Source organism: Chamaea fasciata, unplaced genomic scaffold, assembly GCF_029207755.1.
Source record: "Chamaea fasciata isolate MVZ Bird 193981 ecotype frontalis unplaced genomic scaffold, bChaFas1.0.hap1 SCAF_23, whole genome shotgun sequence".
Taxonomy (NCBI): Eukaryota; Metazoa; Chordata; class Aves; order Passeriformes; family Sylviidae; genus Chamaea; species Chamaea fasciata.
Genome location: NW_027094108.1, coordinates 2,581,893 through 2,605,353, shown reverse-complemented (window position 1 = coordinate 2,605,353; position 23,461 = coordinate 2,581,893). Strand labels below are relative to the sequence as shown.

Genomic DNA, 23,461 nt, shown 5'->3' with positions numbered 1-23,461 from the left:
CTCACAGGGAATGTGCAGTGCTGGATTCAGGATCACCCAAAACTTCCCAGCCCGAGCCCCCTTGGTTGCTGTTGCCTTCAGTTCTCCCTGCTGGGATTGACAAGGATTGGTGTCTTTGTTCCTGCAGTGCAATTACAGCCATTCCCAAGGAACCCAATTTGCTTTTTCTTTCCTTCAGCTGTGCAGTTCATAAATGGAGTGATTTCACCACCAATTTGCCCTAACGTTTACATGCCTCAGTCCTCCCAGCTCTGAAAGGGAAAACAGCTTAATGAGGAAAGTGTTTAACATGCAGCTGAGAAAACTGTTCCCCTGAACTTCGGCATTCTTTGAGAGCAGGAGAGTGATGCAAAACACCCTCACATCTCCCCTTGCAGGGGAGCTGGGGCTGTGCTGTGTTTGACTCATCCCCACCCTCCTTCCCTGCTCTGGTACTGATGGATTTCCACTGTCAATCCTCAGTTCTTGGGAAACGAGAACAAAAGATTCTCTGTCACCCAACAGTGGCCCTTAGCCTGTGATGGGAAGGGACAAAGGACAAGCCCTGCCTGGCATTTCTTAGCTCCAGTGGTTCCTTGGGGCAGGGGCTCCCCTCCTGGGGTTTGGGGTGCAGGGAGGGCCTGTCTGGGGTTACACAGCAGCACTGTCAGTTCTGATTCAGGAATTGCCTTCCCAGGGACCAGCACCTGCTCAGGCAGGGCAGGGTGAGGCTATTTATAGCTGCAATGCTTAAGCTGCTGCTCTGATTACAGCAGACAGACAAGAGCTTTAATGTTCCACGACTTCCTCACACAGGAATTAGTAGCAGAGGCTTCACGTTAACCTGCCCCCAGTCACTTCCTCCTACAGGCCTGCATGGACTTACAGGGTGAACTTCAAACCTAAACATGGATCCACCATCCTGGCCAGCTCAGCTCCAGTTTATCACTTTGTCACAGTTCCACTCTACCCCTTACCAATTTAAATTCTTCCAAGCCACTTCATTCCCTTGCGTCTGCAGCTCCACCAGCACTCCACGAGTGCTCTGTGTGTGTGTAATTAGCAAACTAACACTCTAGACTAGCAGAAAAACATCTTCCTACACTGATACAGCTCCTAGGACGTGGTACAACCCTAACACAGGCCCGTTCCTGCAGCAAAAAAATCCTTAAGCATTTGCCTTCCCTGACGTCTCCTGGCTTTGTCTGGCAGCTCCTTTTATGCGTAGACGAGTGCAGATTTCTTCTGTGAAAACAGAGCAACAAGATTTCTGAAAGAGAAGAGGGGAGAGAAGGCCGTGGGTGGGTTGTTCCGGGGATCCATCTTTTCCATGTGCACATTGGGAGGGCTGGAGAGCAGGAGCAGCCAGGCCCACGCTCGGGCACTGGTGCAGTTTCACTGTGTGTGTGTTTTCCTTGTCTAATGACTGAAGAACAGCCACCACTGAGAATAAACTTCCTATGGATCATTTACTGTCCTCTCTAACACCCAGGGTAGTGGAAAGCAGTTTGGCTGCCTTAGGATTTCAGGGAATGTTACTTTTTTTTTTGGGGGGGGGGGGGGTGGAGTTGGGAAAGGGCTGCTGGGGGCTCTTTTATTTTTATTATCTTTATGCTGCTCAGGCTACAAACCAATCCCACAGCCCAAGCTGTGAAATTTTGGGAGTTTTAACTGCACAGCCTCCCCTCACCCCTGTCCAACTGCACGACTTTCCTTAGAAAACCAAGGTCAGGGTGGAAAAGCTGGGGCCTGGCTGGTGCAGGAGGGACACGGGGAGGCAGGACAGGATTAAATGCAGGAGCCAGGTCCCACCTTGGCCAAAGGAGGGACACGGGGAGGCAGGAGAAGGTCCAGGGCCCACCTTGGCCAAAGGAGGGACACGGGGAGGCAGGGGAAGGTCCAGGGCCCACCTTGGCCAAAGGAGGGACACGGGGAGGCAGGGGAAGGTCCAGGGCCCACCTTGGCCAAAGGAGGGACACGGGGAGGCAGGGGAAGGTCCAGGGCCCACCTTGGCCAAAGGAGGGACACGGGGAGGCAGGGGAAGGTCCAGGGCCCACCTTGGCCAAAGGAGGGACACGGAGAGGCAGGGGAAGGTCCAGGGCCCACCTTGGCCAAAGGAGGGACACGGGGAGGCAGGAGAAGGTCCAGGGCCCACCTTGGCGTGCGCGGCGGCGCGGCGGCTGCTGCTGGAGAGCTCGGCCAGGGCAGCGAGGACGCCGAGGGCGAGGCCGATGCCCAGGGTGAGGAAGAGCCCCCCCAGTGCCGGCGGCTCCAGGGGCCCCCAGCGGTCCCGGCTCTGGCGCAGGCAGCTGCTCTCCCACCACTTGTTCCGCAGGTAGTCCAGGTCGCCCGCCTCGCGCAGCTTGAGCACGGCGATGGACAGAGGCTTAGTCCAGGGGGATGCTGGGCAGAGGGAGAGAGAGGAGGATGGGAGATCTCGTGGTTTAAACACTGTTAATGGGCTTAAACACTCTACACCCTCAGCCAAGGGCTTTTCCTGGCTAACAGCCATCCTGCCCTGGCCACAGAGGGGTGGTGACACCTGTGGGATAAGGGCAGAGCGAAGGTGCTTTGGGAGGGACATGAGCAGACTGTCCCCTCCTCACTGCACCAGGGGATCTGCATTCCTGGGGCCAAGGAATATTCCCTGGGAGATGGAATATTTGTGGGTTAGGGTTCCAAGTGAGAGCCAGCGTTGATTCCCCACAGAGCAGTGACCCTGCCACGTCACCCCCACCAGCAGCGTCGGCTGCGGCCCGTGGCTGTCCCTGCCATCGCAGGCAGGACGGGGCACAGCAGAGGGGCACAGACTCACCCTGGGCCGTGGCGATGCCGAAGCCGCGGGCCCCGATGACCTCGGGGGCCCTGATGAGGTTGCAGTGGCGGGCGGCCGCCAGGTCCTGCGAGATGGACTCGCCGATGAAGGCGTAGTTGGAGTCCATCACGCGCTGCACGGCCTCCTGGTAGGTCTTGACCAGAACGTGCTCCCGCCTCTTCTCCATGTACTCGTAGATCATCTGGTGGATGGGGTTCTTGGAGTTCTGCAGCCCAAAAATCCAAGAGTCAAGCTCAAGAGTGAGACGGCCACCGAAAACATAAAGATCTGCCTGTGTGTGCAAGGTGTTGTGGAACAATTTGGAGAAGAGCACGTAAAGCATGTGTGAACCCCTGCAAGCACAGAGTGTCCCCAACACCAGGGACAAGCACCACACAAGGGGTACAAGTGTCATAGGTGGCACCTGCTGCTCCAGGCACACAAGGGCAGCCCCTGAAGAGTAGAGACATTTTTAAAGGAGAACACAGAATAAAAATCAGAGTTCTGTGCCTGCTTTCCCGTGAGGAGAGGTGGAGGAAGGGCTGAACAGAACAATAATTGCATTACTTGAAGTATTACAGGAAAACCGAGTCAACAGTGATGAGGGTGTTGTAGGGGTTATAAGGCCTGAGCTGTGTGACCCAGCCCCTGTGTATGGGCACAACGAGATTCTCTGCACCTTGAAGTAGTAGAAAGTCGAGGAGCCCTCCAGTGTCCCGAACTCCAGATTCCTCTGCTTGACCAGGTCCTCGAAGGTCTGGATGGGGAGCTGCTCGCTGCCGGAGCTCAGCAGGGCCGTGAAGTTGGCGATGTAGGCGGCCAGCAGGGCCAGCGTGAAGAGCCACCAGACCACAGCAATGACCCTCACCGACAGCGCCTGGGGCCGGGGCGTGGCACCTGCACCACAGGCAGCCGATAAATCACCACAAACCACACGGGAGGGGACGTGGGGCAGAGACACACCCAGAACCGCAGATCCACCAGCCTGAGCTACTGGGACTTCCTTTAAATGAAGGCAAAGTGCAGACCCTGCCCTGCAGCTACACAGAGCCTGAGCCTGGAGGGTCTCCCTGTGCTGCTCTGAGCAGCAGCAACGCCGCAGGGCAGGGCTGGAGCAGCAGCAGTGGCCCAAAGCTACACAAACAACTCCTCTGTACAAAGCAGCCACGCGTTGCCCGGAGCAGAAAAGGTTCCCCAGCCAGAGGCAATCACCTGTACAAGCCCAGCAGGTCTGTAATCACACCTCCCCAAACTGGCTTAGTGCTCCCAATGTCCCTACTAAGACACCTTTTCACCCCAGTGTCGCAGGAGGAGCTGGGTGCACCATCATCCTAAAAACCCCGCTGCTCCCAGAGCTGCTCTGCTGCATCCTCCCAGCTCACCTTGCAGGGCCAGAGCTCCTGCTCCAAACCAGAGGCTGTTCAGGAAGGTGAAGTGATTCTCTTCATTCTTGGGCTCATTCCATTCACAGGGGCTCAGTCTGTGGGAAAATGACAGGATAAAACCATTAGAGACATTCAGAGGGAAAAAATAAAAATAATCCTCATCAAGAGATCTGGTGTTCCTCATGAGGAGATTCCACTAATAATGCTGGTTTAGTCTGACAGGATTTAAGCTTTCTTAGCCATTGTACTGGAGCTGTACAGGAGGCTCCTCAAAGCAAAAGGCTCCCTGGGACTCTCTAATCTCTTCTTAGGTGAGAAATCCACTGACTTGGACACAATCTGTGAAACAAATGCAGTTGTACCTGGCAACAAGAAAGAGGCAGAAGCAGGTGAGCAGGTAAGCGAATAAAAGGGCTGTCCAGGTCTCCTTGCTGAAAGGAGACAGGAAGTGGAAGAAGGACATGTCCTGGGAGGTCGTGTCCTTGCGGAGCAAGATCCCAATGCCAGTCTGCAGGAAGGGCGTGGTGAAGGACACCACCTCCTCCCTGGCTGAGGTGACGGTCAGTGGGGCCACTGCAATGTCAGCTTCCTGCCAAGGAGACAAAAACCAGTCAACCACCCAGCCCAGGGAACTTTTCTGTGCCTTAAAACATTTCTGTCCCTCAAGCAGCTGCTTCCCTGGCTGAGCGGGCAGGGGTTGAAATGGCATCACTTCTCCAAGTCAACAGCCTTGGGATGTGAGCCCCCAGGAACAGGCTGGGTTTCCCATGGAAATCACTGGAATGGAATTCCACCCAGTGAGGTGCTGGTTGGTATCTGGGGCTTCTGGTTTCCTTCTGCAGCAGGGGCTGGGCTGGGTTGGCTCACCCGGAACAAAAGGCTGTTCCTGTCTGACTCTGGCTGAGAGCTGGGCACAGCCTGAGCTCAGAGGGGCAAAAAGAGCTTGAACTGAAGTGTTCCCCACAGATGACAGAACAGCAGCCACAGGGACCGCACCTGATGGGCTGAAATGTGCGTTCAAGCATCTCTTGAAGAATCCGGGCATTGCCATCCGGAATGAAATGAGTCTCACCCAGGGGCTAGGCTCAGGCTGAGCTTTGCCGAGGTGTCTGCACAGGCTACAGAGAAACACTGAGACAGACAAGTGCAGCCCTGGGAGTGCCTGGCTGAAAGCTGGCTAGAAGCTGGCTCTAACAGGGGTTTCCTGCTGTGGCCACTCTCTCCTCGTGCCTTATTTCCACCTCTTTAAACCAAACCCAACTCCCAGTCTTGCTGCTCATCAGCTCTACATCCCAGGCAGGAGAACTCGGAGCTCCTCAGCCCCTGAGCAGACCCTAAGGAAGCTGCTCCTGCTGTGCTGTCCCTGCAGAGTGGCTCAGGGACGCAGACCGGGCTCACCCTTCTGAGGATCTCCCCGATCATGCCGCTCCAGTTGCCGCCGGCGGCCACGGCTCCGTACTGACCGTCCCCCACCACCTTGACGCGGTACTGGAAGCGCAGCATCCCCGCCAGGGCCGCCAGCAGCTCCATGCAGTATCCCTCCAGCTCTGCCCCCCGCACCATCACGTAGGGATCCTCCTGGCAGGGAGGGACACACACACGCAGCTGCAGCCTCCCGCAGGCCAGGCACACCCAGCGGAGTTCACAGAATCAATCACAGACTCATGAGCTTGGAAGACACCTCCAAGATCATCAAATTCAACCCAACCCTGACCTCAACTAAACCCTGGCACCAAGTGCCACATCCAGTCTTTTCTTAAACACACCCAGGGATGGTGACTCCACCACCTCCCCAGGCAGACCATTCCAGTACTTTATTACCCTTCCTGTAAAAAACTTTTTCCTAATACCCAACCTGTATTTCCCCTGGTGCGGCCTGAGGCTGTGTCCTCTCGTTCTGTCAGCGCTGCCTGGAGAAAGAGACCAACCCCACCTGAGCACAGCCACCTTTCAGGGAGTTGTGGAGAGTGATCAGGTCACCTCTGAGTCTCCTCTTCTCCAGGCTGAACAACCCCAGCTCCCTCAGTCGTTCCTCACAGGGTTTGTGCTCCAAGCCCCTCACCAGCCTCGTTGCCTTTCTCTGGACACGCTCAAGCATTCAACCCTGCCCTGCAAACCCTCCCCATGGTAATACATGGACAACATTTCCAGACTGGAAGATATTCCCTGGAGACATGAACCACCACCAGGGCAGCTGCATCCTGCAGGTCACAGGGACCACAGGAATAACTGAAAATCTCTTCTCAGCCTAAGAGCCAACTGCTTTCATTTTGGCACATCAAAGCCTCAGGTTCGACAGTCAGGTCCCTGACATCAGGACCAGCAAATTCACTGCTGCAGCTTCTCCTGGAAATCCTGCTTGTCTGGAGCACCTGGTGATGCATCTGGGGGGATTTTATCACCTGGTGTTGTCCCTGTGTGACCTTTACATTGTTCCTACCTCAGGGCAGAAACGGCACACAGGGGACTGAGCCCCTCAGGTGTAGCTCAGCAGAGGGGCTGGTGCCTCCCCAGAGCACGGACACAGCCCTGTGCCCCCAGCGACAGCCCCCAAATCCTCCCTGTGCCCACTACAGACACCCGGCACCTCTACAGCCCTGGGGCACCCCCAAAACACTGCGAGGAGCAGGGACATCGCTGTCAAAGCCGGTCACAAATGGGTGGGATAAAAGAGGCGAAGTGCAGTTCCAGCTGTTCCCTGCCACCGGCACGGCCTTACCAGGATCGTGGTGACAGTCAGGGTTGGAAGACCCTCGCCTGCTCCCCGGGAGTCTGCGCCCTGCAAAGCAGAAATTGAGGAGCGGTTGGATTTCCAAGCCCCAGGCATGGCCCCGGCAGGCTGGGCTGTACCTTGGGGTGACCTGGGAGGTGTAGGGGATGTCCCTGGGTTAAACCAGCCCCAAACCCGCCCCGTGAGCTGCGGCGACTGCTGCTGTTTCCTGACTAATTAATAAATCACAGCGCTTCACTTCATTGCCTGCTGCAAACAAAACTCCCTGCGAGTGTTGCCGCACATCTTCAGACGGTGAGTACGGCCTTCCCAAGAGACCAATTCGTGCTGCAGACAAAAGAATTAGCAGCCAATTAAGGTCTCATTAGAGAGCAATTCCTGGAGACAAAGAACAGTTAGAAACCTGAGAGGAGGAGGAGGAGAGGAAAACGTGGAATCACTTCTGTGAGTTAAAGGCACATCTTCCAATATTGCGGTCACCCAGCTCGAGAGGATTCCTCATCAAAGCCACTTCAGCTTTTTCTAGGGAAGTGTCAAATTCTGTGAGGTTTGTTGGTCTCAAACGTATCTGCCTATTGTGAAATTACAGGGTGAATTCTCTGGGCAGAGACAGAGGATGTGTATGTGTGCGTGTGAATATAGAAATATCTATATGTGCAGTAAAAAACGCGCAAAAGAAACCTCGGTCCTTTCAGGAGCCGAATGATCTCGTTTTCATTCTCTCTGTGCAATGGAAGGGTTTGAGGGATGAGCTTTGTCTTGGAACTTGTGATTACAAGTTCCCCAACTCTACCAGCCATGAAGACAGGGCTGCTGGCAGGTTCTTCCCTGAGGCACGACTCAATTTTGAGCTCTGGACAAAAAAAAATCAGTCAAAAAACCCCCACAAAAAAAAACCCCAAACGAATAAAACCAGCACAGAAACACAGCCAGCCACGAAGGATGTACTTAAAATAATAACAACTCTTCACAGATTAAAATCTTTGTACGCCCTGACCACTATTTCTGCATTAAATATGTGTGGTCATCTGCGCTACGCCTCCGTTAGTAGCTCTGCACGAACGAACTCAAACATACCTTGTTCACAGCATCATCATTCCTCCCAGCTCCTGGAAAAATACAGCGAAATCAGATTTGTGCGGGGCTTGTATTTACAGCTCCTCGTCACCCTCAGCTCCCAAACTCCCTTTGTTTCCTCCCCCAGGGCACAAAAGAAGGCAGAGACAGGGGCTGCAGGAGGTTCTAATGTCACCTAGTGATGTCACCTCATGTCCCTCACGCCCCGAGGGATGGATCCTGCACAGCCAGTCCACCCCTGAGGAGGGGCAGCACCAGCTCTGCTTCCCTCACACAGCCCAGATTTGCCCCCATTCCTGCCAAGCCCCATTCTCCCCTGAGGAGAAGCCAAAAGTTCCTCACCACCCACTTCCCAGACACTGGCTTTTTCTCACTCTTCCTTTCCCCTACTGCCGGCAGGTTCTGCATCTGAGATGCAGAATTAAAACCACAATTTTGTCAATATATTGCTTATTAATTGCCTGGGATGATTCTTCTAGAATCTGCTTAGCATTGTTCCTTGAACTCAGAGAATTCACAGCACAAAAGCCAAAAATCCCTCAAGATAAACCGAAAAAATGCAGGTTTTTTTTTTTTTCACTCTTTCAAGAAAAGCTGTGAGTTCTTCTCTAAATATAACAGCATATTCATTCATTATGTATTTATTTTTCCTTCTTTGGTGTTGCATTCTCTGGCCTGGCGCTGAACTCCACATTATTGTAAAACAAAACCTGTTTTTTCCCCTCTCCGCTACAGTTCCCCATGGGGGCTGGAAATCTTCACAAAGGACTTCTCTTGTCTGCCTTTAGAACCCCTTTAAAGCCAGCAGCAGCTTTTGGAGGCCCTTTCTGAGGGCCTGTGGGGTTCCTTGGAAGGCAGCAGAGCGTCCTGAGGGCTCCAGCTCCCAGCTCAAAGCCCCTTTGTGAGCCCTCCTGAAAACCCCAGGGGCGATGGGGCTGCAGCACCAAGCCCAGGTCATGGCAGGGACACTTCCCAACATCAAGGCTTAGCCCTGGGAATCCTCCTGGGAGGCTGCAGCAGCACAGGACAAAGGGAAGGGCTCACCCCTCCCTTCCCCGTGGGTTGGTGGCTGCAGGAAGCGACTGTGACTGCAAAAAAAAAAAAAAAAAAATCAGCTTTTTCTTTGCTCCTGCTGCTCTGAGCTTGCCCAGCCTTCCAAAGGGAGGCTCCTGCTGGACTCCTGGGGAAAAGGCTCCTGGCACTGCTCAGGACCGGCCACCTCCGCTCAGTTTTCTCCCCCATCTCCAGCGCATCTTGCTGCAGCTCAGGGGATCATAAACTCACAGAAGTGCAGCTTTAACCATGATAACCACACCTAAACCCACCCTTTTCCTTGGATTTTTTCATCTCCCCCCAGCTCTGTCATCTGGTTTTCAACCGTAGCAGCAGAGACACTTGGGGACATCAAAGACACTTGGGGACATCAAAGACACTTGGTGGCAGCACTCACAAAGTCACAGCCAGCAGGGTGAGCCCTGGGGAATCTCTTGATACAGAAAATTCTGAGGTTGAGACAAAATCCTGCCAGCACTGGCAGGTAAAAACTGAAGGAATGAATGCTCTGAAGAAAACCAGGTTTGGGGACAGCCAACAGTTCTGGATCCTTTGCCTCACCTGCCTGGCTTGATTCCCTCAGGAGCAGCACAGTTGTGACCACACAGATTGTGAAGTGAAGACCTTTATCCATTGGAGCAGAAATTCCTGCTGCTCTAAAGGAACCTTCCTGCTGGAGGTGAAAGGCAAGCAGTTAAACCTGGTTCTACAGCTCCTCTTCACTGGGTGAGATCAGTTTGCCCTGGATTTTCTGCTCCTTTTCCTGTAGAGCCACAATTCCAAACAAAGTCTCCAGCTGAAAACGGTCACTGCTGAGCTCAGCCAGAACAAATCCTAAAGAAAGGCTCTGCTGAAGTCCCCACTGCAACAGAAAGGATGTGACAAACCTAAAAAAGGGGATCTACCCGCTGGTGGTTCTCTCCTTGTGGGTTCCCTCCCAGGGAAAGGGCAGGAGAGGAAGCAGCAGCGATATTTTTAATGGTATTTTTTGTCCAGCAAGATACAGGACACCATTACACCAGAAATGATGGAAAAATAAATTAAAAATGCCCAAGAAAACTTACCATTTATGAGAATGTGTAGGCAAAAATATACTAACATGCAGCATTACTTGCTGCTGACTGATGCTCAGAAAACACCGGATTTAGTGATCTTGCTTCATCGGCTTTTAGGATATTTCCCCAATCCTACATCCAATGAAAACTCCTAGCATTACAGCTCAGTACTTTCCCTCACTCATTTTCCCCGTATTTTTCACCTGATGAGAGAAATAACTAAAACCTCCACAGAAGATTCTTTCCAGGTTGAATTTCGATGCTGGTTTTATTGTTGCTGCAGTTAAAAAATGCTGCCAAATGGGAACGTGTTGATCCTTGTGAAAGGACCAGAGGTGAGGGCTGAGATCTGAGCTGTACATCGGCCAACACTGACTTTTATTTTACAACTTATTTTAGTCAAAGTAGTTGCTGCTCTTGGCTGTTGCCAGAGCAGCACAAAAACTGAGCAGCTGCATCAGCCACGGGGGGGAAAAAAAAAGGAAAAGAAGCGGCAGGAGCTGCACTTTTCCCGGTGGTTTTAACCTCTAAATTCCTGTTCCTTTTCCCTTACAATTTGGTACACGCAACAAAATCATCTTTGTTTCTAGTGGCCTCCTCTAAAAAACCCCAAACTAATCAGAGCTGGTAACATACCGCTGGCATCACCTTGGAAAGAAAGTTGTTAACATTCTGCTTACTGATTATCTAAGAGCACAAATAGGGTGCAAAGCTGGGTTAAAAAGCCAGGAAGGGGCCCGTGGCACCGGGCTTTGCCCCTTGCCAGAACCAGAGCACGAACCGAAGGCAATTTGTCACTTACAGCCACTCCCTCGGCCCGTCTGTCCGTCCGTGGGTCCGTGCAGGAGCAGCTCGGGCATCCCGCGCTGGGTTAAATACCCCGGAGAGGAGGAAGAGGAGGAGTGGCCTCTAAACGTGCCAGCCGGACCGGGGGGGACACCTGGGGCTGTGGGGAAGGAGGAGACCACACCAGAGTTCAGGCTTTGGAAGCGGCTCAGTCCAGCAGCTGGATGCTGCGAGCAGGACTCACAGAATTCTATTCCCGGCCTGTGGTGTTCCTGTAAAATCCCTCCCTTTGGAGCTGTCCCCAGCAGCTGTGCCCGTTTTCCTGCCTGTTGATCACACAGACAAAATCAGCTTTGAAGGACACAATCCAATGTTCATTATCAGTGTTCTTGAAGGCCAGGCTGGAGGAATACAGACCATAAATCCCACGTCCAGCCACGTCCAGCACACCGCTTGTGATCTGGAGACTTTGGATTTCGGATGTTACAGTTTCATAAGCTGAAATCCACACCCAGGAGTCTCAGGATGCACAGGAAGAGCAGAAGAATGAAGAGCAGAACTGTGACCTTCTGCTGAGTTAAATTCCAAATAATTCTTAAATGCTGGAATAAATTCCACTCATAGGAATAAATAAACACATGATGAATGGTCGGTCTTATGTAGTGTCACAAAACAAGCTGTAAAAGTGGTTGCTACTAATTTGGAAGCAAGAGGGCGAATTTCACATGTACCCTAAGGAGTTAAATCCAGACACTTGGCTAAAATTCTGAACAAAAATAAATATTTTGAAGTGCTACCTTGATGCTGCCTCCTGTGAGGTGCATTAATTTAACTAGTATTGCTTAATCAATTAAAGATGAAAATAATCTGTGAGACTAAGTCTTTGAGAAGACACAAATAGGCCTTTTAAACATTAACTTTCCAAAGCTGTCAAGTTGCATGTACTCGACATTAAAGCCACAAAAGCATTAAAGTTACAAAAGCAGCGACTCCCTGCAGCTTTTCAGCCCGAAATTAAAGTATCACAAGAATGATTTTTCGTCCAGAGAATGTTAATGAAATTTGCTTTGTGCTGGGACACAATGGGAGGCTCCTCTTGGCAGATCACACGTTCTGCTGCAGCTTCACCTCCTTTCCTTCAGAGCCTGCAGTGACGCTCTGGGGTCACCTCAGTGCACATCCCAAACCTCTCCTGCACAAAGCTCTCCTGGGATCCGCGGGATCTGAGTCCTGCAGACAAACTGTGCGGATCTGAGGCAGGCAGGAAAGCTGAGGGAATATTTTCAGACAAAAACATTGAATATTTTCAGACGAAAACGCTGAAGAGCATTTGAAAAGATTGAATCAGAATATTGAACCCCTCCAGCCCCCATCACCGTGTTATGGTGATGACACTGACAGCCTTACACTTTGATATCTCAGAGTTTAAATTTTGTTGCTGTTTTGGTATCTCAGAGTTTAAATTCTTGTGGCGAAGTAATACTAAAATTAGAGCCAAGAGCCCCTTTCCAGCTCCACAAGTGACAACCCTTCAGGAGGAGTGTGAAGGAAGTAAAATGCACTTCCACTGTGCACTTTGCTGGGACAGGAATAGAAGCGATTTTTCAATCAAGTGACAGGTGAAGAGCAAAATTGTGCTGCAGCACTTTCAGCCAGACTTTAAAACCCCCTCAGTGATGAAACAGGGCCATCTGTGTTACTTGTACAGCTGCTCCAGGATGGATCAGCTCCTTCTGTCTGTTTGGCTACTAATTCCACCAGTTCCCCCAGAATTTTCATCCTCGCAGCCAGGGCTCTGCCCCAGCCCCTGTGCTGTGTCTCACACCACAGATTATCAGTCTCTGCCAATCCTTGCACATGTTCTGGACGACCTGAGAAAATCTGAGCTGGGTCTGCTGCTGGCTAACCCTCTGAAAAAGAGTAAAACGAAACGTTATCCACAAAGGAAGTTGAAAAACAAAGCAGATAGAACGAACCATGTTTATGTATCACACCCCCCAGCGTTGTGTTACAGCTAAAGAGTCACCAGCTGGAAGGTTAAATATGTTTATTTTAGTCGTGTAAGGTGGTTTTACAAACAAATTCTTAAATTTTGCAATATACACAAAAGAATCATTACAAAGGCAAAATATCCTCTCAATAATAGGGACTCTATGCAGCCTGAAATAAAATTAAACCTCTGTTTCTCTTTAAAATGCATCTCAGTAAACATTCTTCTCCATCACTGATAAAATGTACATCTATAATAAGAGACATCATAACTGGGGTCCGGGGGGACACATGACAACATCCCTAAAAATAAAAAGTAAAAAAAAAAAAAGAGGGGAGAAAAAAATTATTACTCTCTTTAGGTTGTTACTTAATTTCTAAATATGTCCATCTAAAAAAATTAAATATCTCTCTTTTTTAAACATATCATTGAAAATTTTGCATGGCAGTGCAATACAGAAATAGTAAAATTCATCCAAAAAGTGCTATGTACAGCAGCATTGTTGAAATACCGTAAGAAGGGACAGTGCTGTTCCAAGAAAAGACTAACATGCTTCGTAGCCATTTCCGAAGTAAAGTCAGAAGGTATCTCCTATTTTTAGCCATTCCCTTCTCTGTCCTGTCTCAATTCCCTCGGACAATGCCTTGAGACAAGGAGCAGTCACAGTTCAGTTTCAGGGTGTGCATGTGTACATACATGTGCAGACATATCTTTGCATACACACAGGTGTATATATAGATAGATAGATATAGATATAGAAACAGGCTGGGCTTATAAAAGCATTGCTTTGGAACCAGAGAGCTCTTCTTCAAAGAGAAAAGATGGATTTTCACTGAAATAAGCAGGTCCACGATGGAAGATGGACTGTATCTACTACATTATTAATTCACACCCTCAGAGGCCTCAAACTCTTCCAGAAAATAAACGTGATTCCAAGTCCAGCCTCCTTACATGGATCCACGATTTGTGAGAGCAAAATTTACCTTAGCTGTCGTTAGCATCACATTTTGCTATTAAACATCAAGGTTACCTATTGTCAGAAGAATTATTGAAATTAGTAAAGACCAAGAGCAAACTGCAAACGCAAGAAGTGGTCACGCCCAAAGGAGGCCAAACTGGAGGCTGGGCAAAGCAGAAATAAAAAGGAATCCTCATTATTCTTTTGGAGTCGTGATATTAAGCATCCTCGGGCTCAAGGGAAGGCCAGGAAGCACCGAGCCGTGGGCAGGATAATTTTGGGCCTCTCAGGTCGCTGCGTTTTGCTGTGCCAGGAGTGTAAACGGCGCCCAGCGCTGCCAGGGTCACAGTTTGAGCATGAAGAACACCTCGGTGTCGGCCCCGCAGTCGGGCTGGGCTTTGGGCGAGGACGGCAGGGCGGTGTGGGCGGCGGGGTCGGCGCAGCCGGCCCTGCCCACGCTGCAGGCGCCCTCGGGGTTGCCCCTCTCCTCGATGGGGCTCCCCCCGAGCTGCGCCCGGCCCTGCAGGCGCTGCCTCTCCTGGGCCTGCCGGGCCCTGTTGGCGATGTAGCGCACGCGGCTCTGGCTGCGCGACGACGAGCGGCGCAGCAGCCCCACGCTCTCGCCCTCCTCCTCCGACTCGCTGGGCTCCAGGCTGATGGGGGAGGTGATGTCGTTTTCCTGCTGGAAGGCGGTCAGCTTCTTCAGCTGCTCGGTCAGTTCGTCCCGGGATCTGGCCGGGGGTCGCAGGCCCGAGGAGCGGCGCTGCTCCCGCATGGAGCGGGTGACGAAGCTCCTGCTGATGCTGCGGTATTTGCTTTCAAAAGTGCACACAATGTCGTCAGAGGTAAGGTCCCCGAGGCTTTTGGACTTTGTCTGGTTACTCCCAACCGTGTCGAGCGCTTTGGATTTGTTGGAGGACTGCCTGAGGCTCTCCATGTAGAGCCTGCTCCAGGTGTGCCGTCTAGGAATGGACGAGAACACGTCCTGAGGGCTCCTGGCCAGGGGTCGGGGGCACAGCTCATCAGCCGGCAGCTGGCCAGACCTCAGGTTGGGGTTGGACTTGCTCTTGCTGACCATTGGCATCTCGTTGCTGCAGGCGGTGGCGGAGCGTGGGCGCATCCCCTTCCTGATGGCCAGGGGCTCCAGGCTGTCCTGGCGGATGCCCAGGTCCGGGAGGCTTTTGCGGGCCAGGCTGGGGAGGGAGAGGTCGATGACGGTGTCGTTGGAGGACATGCTGGACGAGGAGGACATGCTGTCACGGTGGCTGCCGCAGTCCAGCTTGCTCCAGATCCGGTCATTGACAGTGGCATCAAAGTACACTTCGGCTGCTGGAGACTGGCTGCTCGGGGTTTTTATTGAGGCTGAGGAGTCTGACGTCTTCAGTCCTTCAGTCTTTGCCCTTCTTGCCAACATGTAAGAGCTTGTCTGAGAGACAGAGACAGGGAGAGCCTGCGCAGCCCGGGCTTTGTGGGGAGAACCTGCCTGCGTGCCGTTAATGACATTGCTTTGCTGGGGTGGAACAGCTGCTGCTCCCAGGTTTTGCCCTTTGGATTCAGAGGTGGTTTTTATGTCCGTTAATACCTGACCTAGTTGGTTGATTTGCTTCTGGCAGTTTCCTACAGGTTGGCCAGCACTGAGATCTGCTGCCTCTACCAGCCTGGCTTTTTGGGGGTGTGCTGCTGATCCGCCCTGCTCTTCAGCCTCACTGCACTGTGTCCAGCCATTTCCTTCTGTGGGACATCCTGCCACACTCGTCCTCTCATCCTCTGGGGCTACTAAACTTGCGTCAGCTGCTCTTGGGACATCCTGCGCTCGGTCTTCTGCAGCCACATTTGTTCCTTGTTCTCTGGAGGGTAGGGGCTTTTGAGGCTGCTTGGGTGTGCTGCTTCCCTCTGATGGAGCTTCGGTGGAATGGTCGGACCCAGATCCTTCCTCAGAGTCACTGTAAGGGGTAACGGGCAGAGGGAAGAGAAGGCTGCAGTGATGGTTCTCACTGGCAAGGACAGGCTCTTCTGTGATCGTTTCTAGGCTGCATAAAGAAGGGGCTGACCTCTGGATTGAGAAGTGGCAGACATCTGCTTGGGAGGCATGAAAAGAAAAAGAGAAACAAGAAAAACAGAGATGCAGGGTTAGTTATCTCTTACAAATTACAGCTTAGACTAAGACTCATTTCTTATGTGTTACCATTTTGTTCTCGAGGTACTAGTTGTCTATGTTAATCATGATTTTAAAAATAACTTGTGATTTCAAATTGCCTGGCCAAAGGCAGCAAAACATTTTGCACATTCAGTTTTAGCTGCACAAAGCCCTGTTACATCAAGAAATCTCAGTCCATGCACAGCAGCACCATGTGACTGTTCTGGTCTTCTTATCAAACAACAACAGCACCCAGCAATTTGCCCTTTGTGTCCCCTTTTGTAAACCAACTTTGCTTCCTCCACTATCCAGCACCACTTGATTTGCAGTTTTCCTTCCTTCCAGCACTCAAACAGGTCAGGGTATCAGAGCACAACCAGAGCATGTACAATAATCAAAACACCGGTTTGACCAGCAGATGTGATCCCAATGACCAACCACTCAGAAGAGAAGCAGCACAGGACTTGTGGAGCAGATTACAAATGATCTGCAGGCAGTGGAATGTCGGCAATGGGACTTTTAAAAACAAAACAAAAGCTTTAGACAGGCTTTGTTCTTCTTAAAAAAACTTGGTAATTTCTATTTCAAAAAACCTCCGCAGACAGATGGGTCATGAACAGCAGGCTGAGAGTGCAACCCTGGAGAATCACTACAGCCACCAATTACCTGGAGAAAATGCTCCATTCTCTGCAGTGTTTATCACCTGCACCCTGGGAGCCAAAGCAATCATGCCAAAAAGATTATTTCCCATATCTCCAAAGCACAGTGCAGACATGCATCCCAGAACTAACAAAGCACCACCGAGCCAGACCACGACCTTAGGGGTACAGGAGCAGGTAATTATAGGGCAGCAAACAAGCAAAAACCAGGACTACAGGCAACAAGGTGCTGGAATCAGGGACACTCAGCAGACATTACCTTTGACTTGCTTGTCCTTTCAGTTCTTAACTAGAGAGAGAGAGTGTGCATGTAGAATAATAGGACAGAACAGAGGAAAAATCCAGTTAATGTAGGGAAGGCAGGTGCAGGTAACAGGATAAATTAGTGCTGAGGGAGGGAAAGGAGACATACAGGGATATTCACACACGGTTGTAGGATCCTAAGAATTTCTGACCAACCAGAGCACTCAATGGAATCCATACATGGACAGATATTAAGTTCATTTTTTAAATCGTAGAGGAATGAAAATATTTGTTAGTGTTGAAGAAACACACTCCACAGGACGAGGGAATGGAATCACAGAATCACGAAATCACGGAGTGGTTTGTGATGGAAAGGACCCTAAAAATCATCAAGTTTCAAGTACCCTGACATAGGCAAGGACACTTTCCGTGTTCCTCAGAGGAAGCTGGACTCCTCCAAAGCCCTTTCCTAATGGAAAACATCACCTGCACTCCAGAACCTGCCCAAGGAATACCAGATCTTTCCTTTGGCACCAGGATTTCCAGCCCAGAGAAGGAACTCAGGGAAGGGGGGAAGCTCTTCCCTGGCCTGTCCTGCATTAGCTGGGAGTGTTGGAAGGGAATCAGGCACGTGTGCCCATAATCCAAATCCAACATTCCAGACTCTCAGTGTCTGGAGGAGTGTCAGGAAGAGCCCAGAGCTGGCCAGACTTATGAACTCTCCTTCTCCCCATCCACCAGCACAGATTGGGGCACACTTGGAAGGGGAACCCCTGGAAAATGTAAGGCTGCTGCCATAAAGGGCCAGCTATAATTCCCTCCCTTATCCCAGGGGCACTTCCCCCAGCAGAATGCCAATTCCCAAGTGCAGCCATGGAGCTGGTTTCCCTGGTTTCCTGGCCCAAGGCACGGCCTTGCAGGAGGATGGGAAAGGGAGCTGTTTGTGCAAACAGAGGGGCTCTCACTGGACCAGCAGCAGCCAGTCCAAGGCACCGTTTCTCCATTTTGAGGGTTTGCTGATTCCATGCTTGGGAAGTCAGATGGATTTAATCAAATTTCAAGCATATCACAATATTTGTTTAGTGACTTGGGGGGCTGGCAGGGGAGCTGGCACTGATAATGGGAAATGGTTTCATATGTCACAGTACTCAGAGTTTGTGAAAAGCCCAATGCCAATAATTTAGGCATAGAAAGAGTTCTGCTGCTTTGGATTAGCTGCAAGTCACGGGAACCAGCAAACTTCTCCCCTCCCATTGTCCTGGTGTTTTCTTAAAAGCCCAAGCAGATATTGGAAAAATATGTTAAAAAAAATAAAGGGGATAAAGAGATGGAAGGTAAATTTCAGACACCCAACCAGATGAAAGTGGTCAAATAAATAAAATATCTCAAATTTCTGTGTGAAGCTTTCAAAGAAGCCCGCTATAGGTGGGCAGTCAGAATCTGTTACTAAAAAAGGGATTGCATCTTAGGAAAAGCACCAAAGTCCCTTCACTGTTCCTGAAAATGTAATCACCAAATTTCTTGGACAATTAACGAGGAGGGTGAGGGATTTGAAGAGGAGCTCTTGCAGTCACAGCCAAAAGCTGTACATCCTACTTTCTCCTTATTCTATGAAGCAGAAAATTCTTATCAAAATCTCTTTCCTTCTCTCCCAAATCAGGAGGAAAAATGCCATTTTTCTTACTAAAAGATTTCCTTTGATTGCCTCTGCTTTGATTTCCCATCTTTACAAACCCCCAGTTCATGGTACACGCAGTCCCAGTGACCACACTCCTGTTTCTGGCATGAAACAACCACAAAACACTGCAGCTTGAGGAACTTCCCTCTAAGTGGGCACGTTTTGGTTTGCAGTGGGGAATGCCAGGAGTGGCCCAGCCTGGCTGATGTCTCTGCTGCTCTGTGCTGTGCAGCTCTGCCCTCAGGCCACAGCCAGGGCGTGCGTGGAACATCACAGCACAGAAGAAAGGTTTGCACACACATTTAGGACCAGAATGGGCTGCTGTGTTTATAAAATATGATCTCCTGAACAGCCCAGAGCAGAGAATTCCATCCAGCAATTTCTGGACTGACAGCAGGGATTTTGCAAGATCATTGAGGAGGGAACAGGTTTATAGTTATCAGAGAGTATATTAGACATCATTCCTGATGTGGGTATGCCTCAGTGGAACACAAAGGCTGATAACGGAAATGTCGTTTCTTGATGTGGGTTTTCCATATTCAATCTCACTTAATGCTCTGGTTTGGATCTTAAAATTTACTTAGTATCATACCACATTCACTAAGAAAACCAAGGAAACAAAAAACCCTGAACAAACAGCCCCAACATTTATGGACTACTGACAGTGTCACTACTGCAGATGGTTGACTAGGCATGGCAAGGACTAATCTAAACCAGACACGTCTACAAAAAAAAAATAAAAATATTTATGCAGATTTTTTTTTCTGTCGTTGCCAAAATTAAAAAAAAAAAAAAAAAGACCTCTTGACATCCAAACAACATAGAGGAGCTGCTAAGTCAGGACGCTATGCAGAAGCTGAGACAATGGTGTGATCTACAGTGGAGAAGGGTGAAGAAAATCTGGTCTTACCAGTAAAGAATATAGGGGATTTACTTCGAATTTCCTCCAATTTTTGAACGAACAAGGCATTCATTTCCCTCTGTAGGGTGCCCACTTGCCTTCGAGAAGGTTCAGACCAGTGCTTGGGGAATTCTGGGCTTCCAAGGCTTTCTAGACTGCTGGAGTTGGAGGATATAGAGCCATTGCTGGCTGCAACCAAGTTGACAGTGCTTCCATACTTGCCACCCGATTGGCACTGCCACCACTGCCGGGAATGAGCCTTCATTCCGTGACACTTAGAGTCACCACTTGTCTTCCCTGGGGTCACAAAAGACTGAGTGCTCCTTGTCACATCATCTGCAGTTCCAGGGCTGCTGCAAGGCTGCAGATCTGAGTGTGGCCTGGGCTGCCCTCTGACAACCCAGGTCCTGAGCTCTATCCTCTCCTCTGCACTGCTGCCCTGCCCGGGGTGCAGGGGGTCTCTAGCAATGGGCCTGCCAGGGTGGTCACTCCAGGGCCCCTCGGGGTCAGGGCTCTCTTTGGAGCCAATCATGCATTTCATGCAGTTGGTGGCCACTCCGATCCTGCCCGAGCTGTTGATGGCACAGCGGGCGAAGACGCTCGGCTTCTCGCCCTGGGGCTCCTGCAGCCTCACCCTGTGTGCCCTGGGCAAGGGCTCGCTGAAAGGAGCCCCGGGGTGGGCACAGCTCTGCCCTGGCCCTTTGGGAGGGCCCTGGGCCTTACCTTTCAAGCCCTTGCCAGGTGCCTCCCCACCGGCGCCGTCTCGGGGAGCTGGGGACGGGGAAGCACTTTCTGGCTCTTGCACAAAGCGAGGCTGGGAGGCAGCTTCCACTTCCCTCCCTTCTCCAGCCCCTGCAGAGCTGCTGTCCTTTGTGTCAAAAGCAATCTCAGGGAAGCCCTTCTTGTTCTTCTTCTGGCTCTTGGTGGGTGCACTGGCCGTCCGTCGCAGGATGTGGCTGCTAAAGGAATGTTTGCGATGGAGCTGCCCAGCAGCATGACTGTCCAGAGAGGCCTGCTTTGGATTTCTGAGAAACAGCCCTTTTAGACCTAGAGCTTGTTTGGCCTGCAAAAGAAATAAGAAAAGAATAAAGAAAAAAATATAAAAAGCCCCTTATAAAAAATGCAAGGCTCTTCCTCTGGGCACAGGAACTCATGAACAAGTGATCATTCACATACAGAGGCTCCTGCTATATCCCTACCATCAGCATGAGAACTAACCCAGAAATAGGACAGGCATTAAAAATGAAAAAAATCACTAACAGCAAAAAAATCACTAACTTGCAAAATAACACATCTCCTTTTTTCTTTTTCTCAGCTATGTTTTTCAGCCACGCTTCTCTGTATTTGTCATCATGTTCTTTCTAGTATGTAACTACTTACAACATCTATATAAACATTAGAGCTATTGAAAAGACAAAGAAAAAAAAAAGGAAATACTTCTGTCTACAAGGATTTCATTCTGAAAGCTGAAGAGTTTCTCAGTTTCACCCAAAGCAGACGTATTTAAAGTTCTTGCTGTAAATGCATTTTCTAGGAACTGCTGAAAAATAAACCCTGACCATGAAATAGAATAATTTTTTCAGTATAAAGGAGATCTACACTTCAGCTGAATTGAGCACTGTCATGAATAGCAGTTAACTATACACACACAAAAGATCATTGAGTATTTCAATTTCTACCTGGTGATTACACTTTGGTAATTTTTCCTACCATACAACACTTATCCCAAGACACTCGTGTATGTTTTCAGCACTGAGGAAACACACTATAAACAAGGGAAGTTAGTCAGTGTCAAAATACAGTTCTCCATAGTCTTCAGTAGTTATTTAAGCATTAAACACATAAATTCACCATCATAAATCTCCCACCACCATACAACTGATTTACATTTCAATGAAACAGAGTTCCAGCATTCCTGCAAACATTCCAGGTGTACTTGCCAACTTTTCAAGCAGCAAGGCTGATGCCTGAGACAGTGTTGGTTTGCTCTGTGCACAGAGATCACTTAAAACACAGACAGGTATTTCTCTTTCAATCTACTTCTCCCCCTTTGTTCTCCTTATTTCCCAGCTAGATCAGTCTTGTGAGCAGCTGTAGCATCAAGAATGAATAAACCCAGGGTACATCATGACTGAAGAGTTTTAAGAAGCCCGTGACAGAACCTGACCAGCAGCCACACTCGCTGGCACTCGCTGTCAGTTCCAGTTTTGCCCTGTGATGTCACACGAGGTCACATTTCTGCAGTGCCAAACAACGGCACAGAAGCGTCTCATTTAAATTACAATGGTCTTTCACCCCCAAATAAATATTTGAGCGCATGCTCGTGCATTTCCAATTCTGCAGTGCAGCACTTAATGGACAGATATTGGCTGCCCTGTGCGCCGAGCCTGGGCTAAGAGCTGCTTTTACCCTGAGTGTCCTGCCCAAGCTGCCATGTGGGACCAAGGTTTATTTGGCTGACACAAGGACCAATAACAGTGTTCATAATTTTATTTTTTTTATATAATATTTAGTCAATTATAATTGACTGAAGTTTAGTTAACACGTGCCAATTTGCAGTGTGAGTAGGACATTATCAAAAATTACCTTTAGGATAAGATAAAGAGAGTGGGGATTGATTTTTCCCCATGAAAGGCAAATATTAAATATTGGAAAATCTTCTGTGAGAGCCAGACTATTGAACAGTCTGCTTGGATTACTGGGAGACAAGTTGGCAAGTACATGAATTTATTGCTATAAAAATCGGACGATATAAATATTTGCAAAACCCAGAAAAAAAAAATTGTCATACAAACAACACAGACAAATAATATCCACCAAAAAGAAAAGGGAAGCACTGATGGAATGGGTGAGACGCAGTGCAGGGCCCCAGGTGTCATTCTGGCTTGTTTGGTGCAGCTTTGTTAAGCTGGACGCTGTTGCTTGAATCAGTGGAGTGATTCAAGAACCCAAAGGCAGATTTGGTTAACTTGGGGGGGAGAAAAAAAAAAGTTTTAAAAGAAGGAAAAAAAAAAATAAAAGAGCAGTTTTGAGGGAGATCCAGGACATTGTGCTTTCAGCTTCCAGCCCAGCTTTTACAGGGCTTTTTCACTCTCTAAAGCAGACTCGAAAAACAGCACAAGAGGCTTTCCCACAATTTAGCAAATGATTTGCTGTCAATGTTGTTTTCCGTGTGAAAGAAGGGGTTTGAATTATAGCCCTCCAGAGAAAAGGCAGGAGAGGGAGAGGCTCAGAGAAGGGGGAGAACGGCAGGACTTTTATCCTGGATCTGCTTCACGGGGGCAGGGCTCTGTGGCTGTCAATGACCCCACAGGAGTGACCCAGTCAAATGTCACAATTCACGTCCCATGAGTTGGAGAGCTCGAAAATGCTAACAAGGAGACGTTGATGCTAATGAAGCTACCAGCTCAAGGCATGCAGGTGTGTGGTGGTGTCTGCACCTCCCTGAGGCAGGAGGGGTACCTTCAAGGCGTCTAAAAACGCTCTGCTTCTAAAAGGAGACTTTTTTGACATAGAGAAGCCCACTGAAATCACAAACAGACAGAGTAAAGGCAGAGTAACAGTGAGGGAGGATCTCAGAGATAGGCACATCTAGAAAAACCACAAGAAATTCTGCAGTACATGAGCAGACCACAGAAGAGACAGAAACAAAGAAAAGCCTTTCCAGGAAACAGAGCAATCTGAAAGAGATTTCACACACAAGTTAAGGTGAAAAAAAAAAACCCAAAAAAATCTAAGGCTCTTTTTAGTGCATTTAGTGCAATACCAAGCTACTGAGCAGGTGGAATATTTCCATTTATAAAAACGTCCCAAAATGTAAATGTTTGCATTAGAGTCTCTGGATTAATAAAGAATGGGTAAAATCAGGCTGATAACTGGGGTGATTTTTTCTGCCCATAATTAAGAGAGGAGAAAATCCTTTTCTCCTCTCTTAATTATGGGCAGAAAAATTAGAATTTTCAAAATTCTAACTTGGATAGCACTCTGTTAACTGAAAATCAAAGTAAAAAGTGA

The 23,461-nt window shown here is 49.6% G+C and overlaps 2 protein-coding genes across 4 annotated transcripts in view; both read right to left on the bottom strand.

Annotated features, from left to right (window-relative positions):
• Positions 1-1,109: 1,109 nt before the first annotated feature.
• Positions 1,110-10,947, bottom strand: LOC136300522 (probable glutamate receptor). 3 transcript variants are annotated; one of them, XM_066202989.1, is made up of 11 exons: positions 10,898-10,947; positions 9,602-9,713; positions 7,988-8,019; positions 6,899-6,958; positions 5,578-5,757; positions 4,542-4,768; positions 4,177-4,274; positions 3,474-3,691; positions 2,795-3,020; positions 2,135-2,382; positions 1,110-1,249 (listed from the first exon to the last, which is right to left on the bottom strand). In XM_066202989.1, exons 2-11 carry the CDS (start codon positions 9,672-9,674, stop codon positions 1,148-1,150), a joined length of 1,464 nt encoding a protein of 487 aa, XP_066059086.1. In that variant the 5' UTR covers positions 9,675-9,713; positions 10,898-10,947; the 3' UTR covers positions 1,110-1,147. The 3 variants fall into 3 exon arrangements, with proteins under 3 accessions (XP_066059086.1, XP_066059084.1, XP_066059085.1); XM_066202987.1 differs by having other exon boundaries at positions 9,602-9,710; positions 10,898-10,923; XM_066202988.1 differs by lacking the exons at positions 6,899-6,958; positions 7,988-8,019; positions 9,602-9,713; positions 10,898-10,947 and adding an exon at positions 6,160-6,282.
• Positions 10,948-12,911: 1,964 nt separating this feature from the next.
• Positions 12,912-23,461, bottom strand: part of PLCH2 (phospholipase C eta 2) — a 65,200-nt gene continuing 54,650 nt past the window's right edge. The window contains exons 21-22 of the mRNA XM_066203065.1: positions 20,171-20,510; positions 12,912-15,905 (exon numbers count right to left, since the gene is read on the bottom strand). Coding sequence (XP_066059162.1) covers positions 14,173-15,905; positions 20,171-20,510 — 2,073 coding nt within the window. The 3' untranslated portion in view covers positions 12,912-14,172. The remainder of the gene's footprint in view (positions 15,906-20,170; positions 20,511-23,461) is intronic.